At 40.7% G+C, this 14,626-nt stretch overlaps 1 protein-coding gene and 2 pseudogenes across 1 annotated transcript; all 3 read right to left on the bottom strand.

Annotated features, from left to right (window-relative positions):
* Positions 1 to 2,000: 2,000 nt before the first annotated feature.
* On the bottom strand, positions 2,001 to 4,303 carry LOC132854314 (uncharacterized; annotated as a pseudogene).
* A 477-nt stretch (positions 4,304 to 4,780) lies between these two features.
* Positions 4,781 to 7,655, bottom strand: LOC132854313 (uncharacterized; annotated as a pseudogene).
* A 2,802-nt stretch (positions 7,656 to 10,457) lies between these two features.
* On the bottom strand, positions 10,458 to 11,269 carry LOC132854647 (C-X-C motif chemokine 11-6-like). Its single transcript, XM_060883200.1, has 4 exons — positions 11,156 to 11,269; positions 10,932 to 11,058; positions 10,750 to 10,839; positions 10,458 to 10,651 (listed from the first exon to the last, which is right to left on the bottom strand). Exons 1-4 carry the CDS (start codon positions 11,211 to 11,213, stop codon positions 10,639 to 10,641), a joined length of 288 nt encoding a protein of 95 aa, XP_060739183.1. The 5' UTR covers positions 11,214 to 11,269; the 3' UTR covers positions 10,458 to 10,638.
* Positions 11,270 to 14,626: the final 3,357 nt, after the last annotated feature.

The following is a 14,626-nucleotide window of genomic DNA, read 5'->3' as shown; positions in this document are numbered from 1 at the left end:
TTGAGTTTTATAACTAATACTGGATATTCTGTACCACACATTAACAATTCAATTAACATAGAATTTCAATTCCTGTGCTAAACATAGGTAGTGCATGTTTTACAAGCATTTAAACAAAATGTAACAATTCTTGAATAAAATACAGAACATTAGCAATTCAACTCATATACTGGATCTTCTGTATAAAACCACTTAAAATATTTAAAATGAACATGTAGAATGCATTTCAATGCCTTCAGAGCTTAAATACAAAACTGAAATCATCGGGCCCAATGAGCAGTTCATTAATCAGTTTTAAATACTAAACTCTCAGGCATTTTAACACATCCTATACTCGCTTTTGCAGACTTGTTTTTACCTTTGTCCCTCTTTAGATCAACCATCGCTGATTATCAGTATGTCAACTTGTATTTTGGACATTAAAACCACATATCTGATAAAAATCTGGACGGAAGACTTGCATTAAACAGACAGTTTACCCAAAAACTTAATTCTGTCATTTACTCATCCTCATGTAGTTCCAAACCTCTAATTAAATGAAGATATTTTGAAGAATGTTGGTAGCCAGACAGTTAATGTAGCCATTGACATCCATATTAGGAAAACAATAACAATACTACGCAAGTCAATGGCTACCAACAACTGTCTGGATACCAAAATTCTTCAAAATATCTTCTGTGTTCAATTGAAGAAAGAATTCATATAGGTTTGGAACAACATGAGGGTGAGTAAATGACAAGTTTCATTTTTGGTTGAACTATGACTGTAATGGCAGGTATAAAGGGGGGAACAATTCTCTCTATTAATACTTGTACACTAAGCATCCTCTTCATATGACCTTGCCAAAAACCTACAAGCATTTATACAAAATGTCTCAATCCAACATACAGATTACCATCAATCTTTCACCATCAATCATTTACATTTTTCATCCTTAGTAAAGTGACTGGCAGTGGCTTGTCTCCCTCCTCCATGATGTTGACAATGCTCCTCTGAAGAAAAGTGAGTGTTCGTCAGGTGTGGTGGATATGTGATGTTAAAAGTAAAATACATACAGAAGGCAGTCATGAAGGCCTCGTCTAGGCTGGTGCACTGGCACACAACCATGCCATCCACCTTCACCACACTGTGCCCTCTTCCAATGATTGCCTCTTCCAGTCATTCTCCATCAGTTGAATGGTTGGAAAGGGGGTAGCAGGGTCCTCCTACATACTGTAAAAGAAAACAAAAAGAAAACATTTTCAAATATAAATAAACAAGTCAGTCATTTTAGCCTTTTATTATATTTTAAAAATTCCTTGTATATATTGTAGATGGTTTTACAGGTACATTTACATTTAATTTTCATACTAAAGCTGGCGACGTCTTAAAAAAAAAAAAAAAAAAAAAGGTTATGGCAAAAATGAAGCACATCTACCGGAGACAGAAAAGTCCCAAATCCAAGCTATCTTTTTCTGTTATTGTACTAACATGAGGTCCACCAGCCAGCATTGCAGGATAATTCAGAAGCCTACCTCTTTCATAGTAATGTAGTGTTCAATCTTTTCTCTGAAGATGAATGGCAAGAAGATAAGCCCAGCCCTTAAGTCAATTCCTGCAATTTGGAAAAATATCCTACTTTCTCAATCACATATTTTGCGATGTGGTAAAGCAAATGACATATATTGTGAGTTTCACTAGCAAAGTGACTGTCTCTACCTGGTAGATCTTCAGCCAGGGCATCCTGTCTTGTTTCAGTGTACTGTTTTGCTAGGGGGGATTTTGCTGTGGCAAGTTTCAGCACATTTGGCAGAACTCTAGCAAACCCTCTCTGAAGCGATGACAGAAGCTGCTTGGTGAGGGATGGATTCGGTCAATCTCATCAAAAAACTGTAGAATGTGAAGACATGATTAACATTCAATTAAATGTTTTATTTAATTAAATGTTAATTTTCTGTGACAGCAATCGACATGTCTGCAATTTCACAATTTCCAAAATCGTAACTGCATCCCTGTATCATTCAGATGTTTTCAAAACTCACTCCATCAGGCGTTCTTAAGTATGGGAACTTTTTGACTACATCCTCCACAGACATTAATTCCATGATTTCTCGACGTCTCCAGGAGAATGTTCGTGCCATGCGGTCTTTGACAGTCGAGATGTCTGGATGTTTCTTCTGATACTCACTTTGTAGAACGTTCACATGGGCCTCAACAGACGTTGAATCCTCCCCAACACAAGTTTCCTTTGTCAGAACAACAAACAGAGAATGCTTAAACTGTGACAGATAATGGCAGAGACAGATATGTGAAAAGTGAATCCGGGCCCTAATGTTCACTCAGTGAAAGAGTTAGGTGTATGCAAAAATATTTAAATGTCTGTAATATCTGCCTTACATTGTCCTGCACTAAGTGAAATGTAAAAGTGATTAAAAGTAAATATAAAAAAAAAGAAACATGGAAAATTAGATATGCATATGGCAGTGGGCTTACATATGCTACCCTAACTGGCTTTCGACACAAACTCGCAGATGCACTGGTGGATCTGGACTGCTTTGTATGGCCAAACTTCTCCTTCAGCTTTCTTACTTCACTGTCGCTGACAAGTGGTGCACGTTCTGCTTTAAATTTTCGCTTTAAAAGACATGTGCCAGGTGTGCTAGAAAAAAACAAAAAAAAAAACACATTTGACTATTTGGCATATTCCAGCAAGTAAAGATAAAATATTATCTTGTGCAATTATGTAGACAGAGATAAATGGCTTAAAAACAATGCAACTTACATAGCCATTTTGCTCCTTATCCCTCGGGAAAGGGTATTTCAAGTGCCTTGGCAACTTGAATATACTCTGCATTAGTTGGATACCTAGTACAAAGGCAGAAAAAAATTCTAAATCTCTTGGTTGTGTCTAACAGTCTTCATAGATTGTGAATTGATCTTAAGTAGTACAGTTGTAGTAGCAAAGATGTTATAATGGTTATACTTACAAAGTGTATTCTGCCATCATTTCATACAGCGTTATTATTTTGTTGTGTACTTTTGGCACTGTGTGACATGGTTCCTTGATGTCAAGTCTCGCCTGGACATCTTTGGGAAAGGTTGGAATGACAGTCACAATAGGTAGTCCCCTGTGAGCTGCTTCAACACTGCAATACAAAATTACATCAGTAACCAATTGAGGGTTGATCCTATTGCATACAACAAAAAACCCTAGCTCATCACATTCAAATTTTAACTTGAGAGTGTGTTCATGACCAATATTTAACTAGTTACTAATATTTACCCTAATTCTGAAAGCATGTGAAGGCGGCATAAAAACGCTCGTGATAGTCTAGCCTGAAAAAAATTCTAAACGCTGTTTGAGCATAAGAAACAACATTTATAGGATAGGTTATGTAAGTTTTTGTTGTAAAATAAAAAAAAAAAAAATTGCTTAATTTGAGCAGATTTCGATATTTTCCTCAGCAGATGGCACGAAGCGGGAAAAATCTGTTGCGCTGCCCAATTCTGCAGGGGCTAAATGGCGATGTTAAGTGGAAGCATTTTACACGGCTTACTTGACTAAATGAACAAAATAACTGTGTGTAACCCAACTAGCAACAAGCCATAACGTGCTTAGTGTAGTTAATGATAGTTTAAGTTTTGCTTGTAAACGTTATTGATAGCTAACACTAGCATGCTATGAACAGAAAAAAAAAAATCAAGATTCAGTTACTTACCCCTGAATTTCCTTGCCTCTTCTTCGTTAATCTGTATTCCAGCTTCAATTATTTTCTGAATTAATTCATCCGTGGAAAAACTCAACAGGGATGGACAATTAACCGACATTTTCGCTCATTTCACGCACTCCTATTGCAAGTGAGAAAGAAAGTTCACTCAGATATCCCGCCTTCTGAATAGACGAGCCAATGGCTTTTAAATTATGATTTTGTGATCTCTGAATTGCTGCATAATGTACCTTAAGCTTGTTAAAAGTACAATTATGTACCCTTTGCTGTCAGAACTAATTTTGTACCTTTAAATTAAAACAAAGGTTCACAGTTGTCACCTTAAGGACCATTTCCTGTACCTTACAGGGTACTTTCATGGCAAATGTACCTTTAGGTACAGAAACAATAGGTTACTTTCGTAACCCCGGTTCTCTGAAACATCGAGTGGAGAGATCCACTTATGGGAAGGGCATCCGTTCCTGACCTCTACAGAAGCATCCAATTGCACCAAGTCTGGCTTGACAGACAGGAATGCGTGCCAAAGGCAGGTAAGGTAACGCCCCTTACCCGAGTGCATAATGCACCTGCACGCGCTACCTTTCCTCAGTGAGCATATTCGCTTCTCGTGCAGCAAGCGGGGCAAACTTGGTGGATCTCTCCACTCGATGTTTCAGAGAACCGGGGTTACGAAAGTAACCTATTGTTCTCTTTCATCATCTCGTGTTCGAGATCCACCTATGGGAGATATAGACAACTCCCTGGTTGCCCAATACACTCACAGCGAGGCCCTGTAAGCCAGAGGACGGCCAAAACGGTGGTGCTTGGCACGTCACAAAGCAGCAGACCTAACATACTGCGCGGGGTAAACAACCCAGCCAAAGAGAAACACGACATGTGGTAACATGCATGTTAGAACCCCGCTGAACCCCGCCGCTTGTTAGAACCCCGCTGCCTGCAGGAAAAGAACATGTATATAAACATGTGAATGGACCAACCTGGGCATCAGGAGAGGGGGAGACTATATGCTTGAAACCTGCATAACCAGGCCGGGCAGACAGGGTTGAAAGGAGTGCGGGCCTAGTAGCACGTGGCTACGAAGAGCCCACACTTAAGACGGCATGAGCCACCGTGGTACGGGTAACATCAAGCCGGTGCCTGACAAAGGTGTGTGGAGAGGAGCAGCAGCACAAATGTCCTGCAGGGGCACTCCCCCAAACAGAGCCCAAGAAGCAGCCAAGCATCTAGTGGAGTGAGCTCTGAGGCCACCTGGAGGCTGCACGCCCCTGGATTCATACTCTAAGGAGATGGCTCCCACAAGCCAGCGAGAGAGGCGTTGCTTAGAGATGGGTTTTCCCGTGTTCGGCAGGGCCCAAGAGATTAAGAGCTGGTCGCTCCTTCGAAAAGAGTTAGTCCTGTCCATATATGCCCGTAGGGCATGCACAGGGCACAAAGCATTCAACCTCTGATCCTCCGCAGAAGAAAAGGGAGGAGGGTGAAAAGCGGAGAGCTCAATCACACCAACAGTGAAGGCTGGAAAGCACTTAGGCATGAAGGCCGGGTTAGGCCTAAGCAAAACCTTATCCCCACAGAGCGAGAATTTGGTGCACGAGGAATGAACCGAGAGCACATGCAAATCACTGACATGTTTGGCGGAAGCCAAAGCCAGGAGCAGCGCCGTCTTGAAGGACAGCAGCCTGAGGGAGATATCCCCCAGGGGCTCAAAAGGCTGTTGGGCCAGCACCTCAAGCACCATGGAGAGATCCCAATCCGGGACAACACTTCTGGTGACCGGCAAGGAGTGGCGTGCGCCCTTCATAAATCTACAGATAAGGGGGTCGCCGAAACCGGCATGACACGCAGCGATAGCCGCCAAGTAGACATTAATCGTCGAAAAGGTTCTGCCACGATCAATAAGGTCCTGCAAAAAACCCAGAATATCAGCGACAGACCACAGATGCGAAACGAGCTGGCGCTCCTCGCACCACTCCTCAAACACACGCCATTTGCAATCATAGAGCGAACAAGTGGAAGAGGCCCTGGCATTCTGAATTGTGGCAATAACACGCGGGGGAAGCCCCAGAATGTTTAAATTCGCCCTCTCATGGGCCAGGCCCAGAGAGGCCCTGTCTGGGTGAGGATGAAAGATTTCCCTGTTCGCTTGGGCCAGGAGGTCCGTGCGCAACGGGAGGGGCCACCTGGGAGCTATGAGGATCAGAGACAAACCATGTACAGCGACCCTGGCCAGAGTCGGAGATATCAGGCAGAGCGGAGGGAAAGCGCAGGGTAGCGCGCTGGGCCACGGATGAGCCAGAGCGTCCACGCCGAGGGGGGCGTCCTCGTCCCGAAGCGAGAAGTCTATATAATCGTCTATATAAGTCAGGATCCTGAGACCCGCTGTTCTCAGCGGCGCAAGGCCCGCCTCTACACACAGACAGAACGTCCTCGGACTCAGTGCGAGCCCGAACGGAAGAACCATGAATTCATAACATACGCCTTGGTGGGCAAAAAGAAGGAATTTCATATGCGGAGGATAGATGCTTATTTGAAAAAAAGCATCGCTTAGGTCGACCGAGCAAAACCAATCGTTCTGCTTTATCGATCGTATGAGAGAGCCGTGTGTCAACATTCTGAAGTTGTATTTCCGTAAATGTTTGTTCAACACTCTGAGATCCAGAATAGGACGGAGAGAGCCGCCCTTTTTCGGGACCAGGAAATAGTGAGAGTAAAACCCCTGATCGCTTAGATGCGGGGCTACAATTCGATTCCGTCTGTCAGAATGTGGGCGGAGCTCTGGTCCGTGTGGGACCAGACCACTCCGTTGAACCGTGGAGGTGATTTGGCAAACTGAAGTCTGTAACCCATCGTGACCGTGTGAATTACCCAATCGGGGGCTGAGACCGACAGCCAGGCTGTCACATGACTCCTGAGCGGCCCCTTCACGTGACTCCCCGTGACGCCGGGAGCCGTTCCGGCCGGATCGTTCATTAATGGCGCAACAGCGCCCTCCAGTGGCAAAACCAGAGACGTTTTAATTTTTTCGTGGAAAACTGGGGCCGTAGCCTTTATTAAAACTGTGAGAGGAGTGTGAAGGGGGGTGTTTGGTGACACTGCTTCTGCACTCAATCCCATGTCCTTCCCCTCTGGAACAGGGGAACGCACTCCGGACGACACAGGGAACAGTGAAGCCTGTGCGGAACAAAGAACATCCCTCGCCTGCGAGGGGGGCTGACCTCGCCGAAAGAGAACCTCCGTCTTTTGGAGGGGCGAACCTGGAGGGTAGAACAGGTGTCCGGGGGGCTGGCCGCCCATGAACACGAACCGAAAACCCCCTGTGGCCGAACATCAGGTCGGCCGTTTTCGTTTCTGGACCGAAGGGGCGGAGTTGGGAGGCTTCCTAGCCGAAGCGAAGGACATCTTACTCCAGGGCCTAGCGGGGGGTGGGGGGTGGCCGCTCTGCTGAGCCTGTGGTTTCCCACGGGGTTTGTTGGTCCTGCCCGTGTAGTGGGACTGGCGTCCCGCAGCAGGAGCGTTGGGCGGCCGCCCAGATGGCATCTGGTGCTGCGCCGGCTTCCTAGGAAGACACAGCGCGAAAGGCTCGTCGGCTCGTCCTCCTTCTTCTTATCGTCGCAGCGCTGCTGCATCAGCGCAATGACCGGGCCGAAAAGAGCTTGACCCGGCTCAACTGGCGTTCCTGCGATGCGACGCTTCTCACTATCAGGGAGACCGGATAGATTAAGCCACAGCGCGTGTTCCCCGAGCTCGGATAGAAAGAGCCGAGGATTTATATGAAGCTTGATGAATCGACGCGGAGAAGCGATCCATCTTGCTTGGGAGGACAAGCTTGGGTGTGGCAAGCAGCCCGCCCTGAGATGGGTTAAGGTGTCTGGCGATGGAAGGCTCGATCACGGGGGGGGTCGCCCATGCCCAGACCCACCATATCCCTCACCTCAAGCCCCGCGAGACCATGTTTCAGGTCAAGCGGATCTCCCCAGCAATGTCTCATGTGTTTAGCACACGCAGGGAGGACAGGCAGAAGCTGCTTTCTCGGGCCGGTAGGAGGCCCCAGAAGCTTGCCGTCATATACATCTCTCTCCTGATCCGAAGCATTCAGGAGAGCCGGCCATTCGATGTTGAGCCGCGTGGCAGAGCTCCAGCAGTACCGATTGAGGCGGGGCGGAGGGAGCCTGAGGGACCGTGGAAGACGGGATGGCTTCCTCGTCATCCAAGCCATCGAGAAGGCCCGCCTCGACCTCGTCCCCGGAACCTGCCGGTCCGTCTGGGAAACGGTCGTCGGCCGGTAGCAAATCCTCAAATGGGGAAGGACACATGTTGGCCCAGTCAGAGGAAGTCGCACCGCGGGAGGCCCCCGGGTGCGCAGCGGCGTCGCCTTTTTTCCCCCTCTGAGTCGGACAGCCCGAAATCGACACACTGGGCAGCGGCCGTTTTGAGCCTGAGCTTTTTTTGGGAGTTCCAGGCAATGGCTACAGTTAAAAAAGAAAAAAGGGGGGCGCGAGCGTGGGTGGCTCACGAAGCTAACCTGGCTGAGGACGAGCACGTCCGCCGGAGGCTGATCAGCCGATATGTCCTCCTAAAGACAACAAGTGCAGTCCAAAAAACCAGGGAACTGTGAGGTAGGAGCAGAAGTCGCGAGAAGCGAAAGTTAACTGAGGAAAGGTAGCGCGTGCAGGTGCATTATGCACTCGGGTAAGGGGCGTTACCTTACCTGCCTTTGGCACGCACTCATGTCTGTCAAGCCAGACTTGGGGCAATTGGATACTTCTGTAGAGGTCAGGAATGGATGCCCTTCCCATAGGTGGATCTCGAACACGAGATGATGAAAGAGAACGATACCCCTATTTTTCTGTGTGTTGATTATAATAAAATGTTGACACTTATAAGTTTTTATCTTTAGTCATAGACAATAATACTATTGCTAAGCTCAAATATATACAAATTGATTTATGTTTTTATATATATATATATATATATATATATATATATATATATACGTATATACGTGTATATATATATATATATATATATATATATATATATATATATATATATACACACGTATATATATATATATATACACGTATATATATATATATATATATATATACGTGTATATATATATATATATATATATACGTATATATATATATATATATATATATATATATATATATATATATAAACATATCTATCTATCTATCTATCTATCTATCTATAGATAGATAGATAGATAGATAGATAGATAGATAGATAGATAGATAGATAGATATGTGATTAAAATAAATTAAACCCAGAAGCTCTGTTATACTGTCACAGCTATTTAGTGGCCTGGTTCGCAGCCACCTGATTACAACCAGTTGAAAATTGATGTGCGATTTTAGAAGGAAACAGATGATGAAAAGGTGCAAATCTCCATACAGTCAGTCAAAACAGCAACATTATCCACTTAACCATCACAACACCACTAACGTTAACACCATTAACCATGTGTAACTGTTCATACTAACATATTACTTGTGACTATTATTATGAACGTGCAGTAGTGAGACACTTTGTGCACAATGCAATATAACAGTAGGAGATTTTAATATCTTTTGAATAAGAACACAGGCGTGTTTTCCTCACTGATGAACTTATTGTCAGTGATGTGTCTGTAGTTTCAGAACAGCTGAACCTCATGGGAAATTTACAGAAGTATTAAGAGGCCATGCATTATTACAATTTTTTTCTTTCTTGTTTTTCTCGTTAACTCAACATAAAGGTTGTTTTGTCGTGATCACAGCTTAATTTCCTCATGATCTCGACACATAGAAAAGGGTTTGACGTGATCACGTCTTAATGTTCTCCTGATCTCTGCATAAGAACATGTTCTAGAGCACGTTCAGCATCATGGATGATCACATGCACTTTTACTTTAATTAGGGATTCGTTAAGTTCCGACATGTAAAAAGGAGGCTGTGAGGTCTGCTTCATTATCGTCAAAGACAATATAGTGACCCTATACTGGGGTTAGCATTTATAGCGCTGAAAACGGAAAGCGAGCGTCTGTAAGCTCTTACATCACAGAACAATAAATTAATACAAAACGATCATTTTTAATAAATGAGCGATAAAACAATTGACAGTACTGAGAATAAAGGCTTACGGTTTTAATAATCGTTACATATTAAAAAGTGGGTACATAAAGAAAATTATGCTGCGTAGTGTGCTTTTGCTGCCTCTAGAACATGTCCTTATGCTGAGATAATGACACAATGAACTTGTGATAACAATAAAACAAGAAAGAAAAAAATATAACACTGCATGGACTCTTAGGACTTCCGTAGAAATTTGATATTGGACAAACCTGAATATTTATAATGAGATTTTAGCTGTAATTTAAGTGCTACAGCTACTTGGTACATTTCCCTGGTTGACTACCAGAAGGCAACCCTTTACACACATTTAAACAACTTCTGTTGTGTTTTTAATGCTCAACTGCTTTGTCTAATGTCATTAGTGACCTTATTTAAACTCCTTTGTTTCACAATGTTTTGCTACTGTTGATGTTCTCAGGTGTCTGTTTTTTTGCCCACCATATCTCTGATCCTTGTGTTTGTATTTAGCTTCTTCGATTTTTGTACCACATTTGTGTTCCTTTTTGCACTGTAATTAAACTCTGCACTTATATCCACCCTCTTGTTCCTTTCGTGACAATAAGAAACACATTGCATTGTTTTCTGAAGCAATATAATGTTCTGGATTTATTAAAATTCATGTCAGTGTACAGAAACAATATATTTTTAAAAGTCCTGCATTTTTCCTCAGAAACTATATACATTGAGCAATATGCAGATTTACAGTTTATAAATAACATGAAACATATGTACAGTTCAACTTTAAATATATTTCAACTTCTTCCACGTCTGTTCAGTCATGACACGCTGCAGGGGCTTTACGCTTCACTCCTGCAAAACAGAAACACATTTAAAAACTCATATTCGTCTCTTACATAGATAATAGAAAAATATTAAGATGTAACAATAATTAATAAAAGTCGACCCACCTTTTTTTTAAAGCTGCCTTGATGTATTTCTGAGTAAATCCAGAATTGGGATTCAAGCACTTTTTCCCTGCTCCGTTCTTCAGAGTGACACTGCAGAGACAAATCACAAGTTAGATAACTCAATAGAACTAAATGATCTTGTATTATACATTGTTCAGGACATAAGTAGTGACTGAACTTACATGACTTCAACATTTTCACAAGATGCACTAACAGGATACACTTCAAACTTGTCCACAAGCTGTAGACGAATTGCGTTAGCTGCAGGACCCATACACAAACATCTCCTTACGCTGGTACTGGCCTGTCCTGCAAACAGAAGACAATTGTAGATTTTGAGTTAATACAAATCTGTTTAATCATGTAGATCATTAATAGAGATGCAGATGATGATTAAGAATCTAACCTTCTACATGAAGTATAAGTAGACCAGCAAACAGAACAAAAACTGCAGCAGATTTCATTTTTTCTCTTGCTCTTGATGCTCTGAAGATCCTGTGAGTGATTTTCGTCTTGATGCTTGTTGATGTGAATGAATGATAGAGTTTCCTCCTCTTTTATATGCTCAGATCGGTGTTTCCCCATCTTCCTGCCTTCTGTTTCGATTTCAGTTGTACTTCCTCAGGAGCTAACTTTCTCATTTCTTTGAACTGGATTGTTTAACACTCGGTGACTGAGGATAATGTTCATGACTTTCTTCCGGGTTTTAATTTCACAAAGTCTCCAATTTTATCTGTCACATCTGACACACTGCAAAACTTCAAATCTAGAATCTAAGCAAAATTTGTCTGCATTTGAAAGATCAATGGCTGAACCAAACTAATGATTCAAATTAAAGCACAATTATTCATAGAATAAAATTCTCTGATAAAGGTTTAAAAAATTTTCACTCACTTAGAAGGAGAAAAATATGAACGTTTATTATTACTTAAAGTATGGAAATAAATGTACAAAAAATATTCAGAAAAGAAAAAGACGTCTACGTTTTAGTTTCTGATAGTAAAATAGTGTAAATTTCACCAGGAAACAGTGTGTGAGCACATTAGATAAAAAAAACAGCTTATGTCTCTCAAACGTTAGTTAACATGATAATAACTCTGATGGTAATAAATAATCTGTCATTAATGCTTTATTAGAAATTTCTACCATCTCCTTCTAGCTGCCTGATACTAAAACATCCCCTTATAACTTTATAAATATAACACAGTGATCTGGCATCTCATCCCAGGTGTTTTCCCACCTTACTCCCAGTTTTCCCAGTATAAGTTCTGGATCCACATCAACCCTGATCAGTATAAAACAATTACTGCAGATTAAATAAATGAGTGAATTAGTCATGAGTGAATTTTAAATGACAATATACAAATTTACTTTATTAGTCTCTGAAGCAATAAAATATACAGCTATGATGTCTTTAAAAGCTGGGTGTCTAAATTCATACTTTTTTTCTCAATAATATCACTTGTTATCTGTCTACAGCAGTGGAATATTCTGCTCTGAATTTCATAGGGATTTGTTACATCACTGATTTCACTGTGGAAATTGCTGGTCTGGGTTTTCTTTTAACATAGTAGGATTACAGAAAAAGGAGAACTGTTTTTACAAGCTCAGTGGTGTAATTTAATTGGAGGAGGTTAATAACATATGTCTCCTGAAAGGGACAAAAGAAACTGAAACATCCTTATTTCTCTTTTCTGTGGAAATAAAGTGGATCAATAAATATCCTTGTTTGTGTCCTGTATACAAATTGTTCAGAATTTCATGTGAATCATAAAACAGAAGTTAAAATATACATATTATTAAACCTTGATTATAATAAAATGTTGACATTGATACTTTTTTATCTTTAGTTATAGACAATGATACTATTACTAAGCTCAAATATCTACAAATTGATATATGTTTAGTTAAAGAAAACGATTGATTTATGATTACTTGGATTATTTTTGCACATCCTGTTGCCCGTGTATAGTATTAGGGAAGCATTGTAGAGTCTTCATACTTATATTTATAGCTTGAGTGTATTTTTTGTGTATTTAAATTGTATTGCATTGTTTTGTGCTTTGTGTTGTTTTTTGATGTTTACTGTCTGTATGGATGTTGCACGGTTTGACCTGTGAGACACGACATCTCGTTCCACTGCATGTCTCAACATTTAGCGAAATGATAAATAAAGAAACTTGAACTTGAACTTTCTGCTACACTGTGTTTACTGTGTTAAACTAAAATATTATTAAAATATTTAAATTGGAAGAAAGCATGAAATATTCACTGATACACTGAATCTGTATATATATATATATATATATATATATATATATATATATATATATATATATATATAGATAGATAGATAGATAGATAGATAGATAGATAGATAGATAGATAGATAGATAGATATGTGATTAAAGGAAATTAAACCCAGAAGCTCTGTTATACTGTCACAGCAATTTAGTGGCCTTGTTCACAGCCACTATATTAAAACCAGTTGAACATTGATGTGTGATTTACGAAGGAAATAGATAATGAAAAGATGCAAATCTCCACACAGTCAGTCAAAACAGCAACATTGTCCACTTAACCATCACAACACCACTAACGTTAACACCACTAACTATGTGTAACTTCATACTAACATATTACTTGTGACTATTATTATGAACATGCAGTAGTGAGACACTTTGTGCACAGTGCAATATAACAGTAGGAGCTTTTAATATCTTTTGAATAAGAACACAGGCGTGTTTTCCTCACTGATGAACTTATTGTCAGTGATGTGTCTGTAGTTTCAGAACAGCTGAACCTTATGGGAAATCTACAGATGTCTGAAGAGGCCATGCATTATTAAAAAAATTTTTCTTTCTTGTTTGTCTCGTTAACTCAACATAAAGGTTGTTTTGTAATGATCACAGCTTAATTTCCTCGTGATCTCGACACATAGAAAGGTGTTTTGACGTGATCTCGACTTAATGTTCTCCTGATCTCTGCATAAGAACATGTTCTAGAGCACGTTCAGCATCATGGATGATCACATGCAATTTTACTTTAATTAGGGACTCGTTAAGTTCCGACACGTAAGAAGGAGGCTGTGAGGTCTGCTTCATTATCGTCAAAGACAATATAGTGACCCTATACTGGGGTTAGCATTTGTAGCACTGAAAGCGGAAAGCGAGCGTCTGTAAGCTCTTACATCACAGAACAATAAATTAATACAAAACGATCATTTTTAATAAATGAGCGATAAAATAATTGACAGTATTAACGAGAATAAAGGCTTACGGTTTTAAAAATTGTTACATATTAAAAAGTGGGTACATAAAGAAAATTATGCTGCGTAGTGTGCTTTTGCTGCCTCTAGAACATGTTCTTATGCTGAGATAACGACACAATGAACTTGTGATAACAATAAAACAAGAAAGAAAAAAATATAACACTGCATGGACTCTTAGGACTTCCGTAGAAATGTGATATTGTACAAACCTGAATATTTATAATGAGATTTTAGCTGTAATTTAAGTGCTACAGCTACTTGGTACATTTCCCTGGTTGACCACCAGAAGGCAACCCTTTACACACATTTAAACAACTTCTGTTGTGTTTTTAATGCTCACCTGCTTTGTCTTATGTCATTAGTAACCTTATTTAAACTCCTTTATTTCACAATGTTTTGCTACTGTTGATGTTATCAGGTGTCTGTTTTTTTGCCCACCATATCTCTGATCCTTGTGTTTGTATTTAGCTTCTTCGATTTTTGTACCACATTTGTGCTCCTTTTTGCACTGTAATTAAACTCTGCACTTATATCCACCCTCTTGTTCCTTTCGTGACAATAAGAAACACGTTGCATTGTTTTCTGAAGCAATATACTGTTCTGGAT

This window comes from Tachysurus vachellii, chromosome 12 (genome assembly GCF_030014155.1).
Source record: "Tachysurus vachellii isolate PV-2020 chromosome 12, HZAU_Pvac_v1, whole genome shotgun sequence".
Lineage (NCBI taxonomy): Eukaryota > Metazoa > Chordata > Actinopteri > Siluriformes > Bagridae > Tachysurus > Tachysurus vachellii.
Note: the sequence above shows the minus strand (reverse complement) of the source record. Positions and strands in the feature narration are given on the sequence as shown.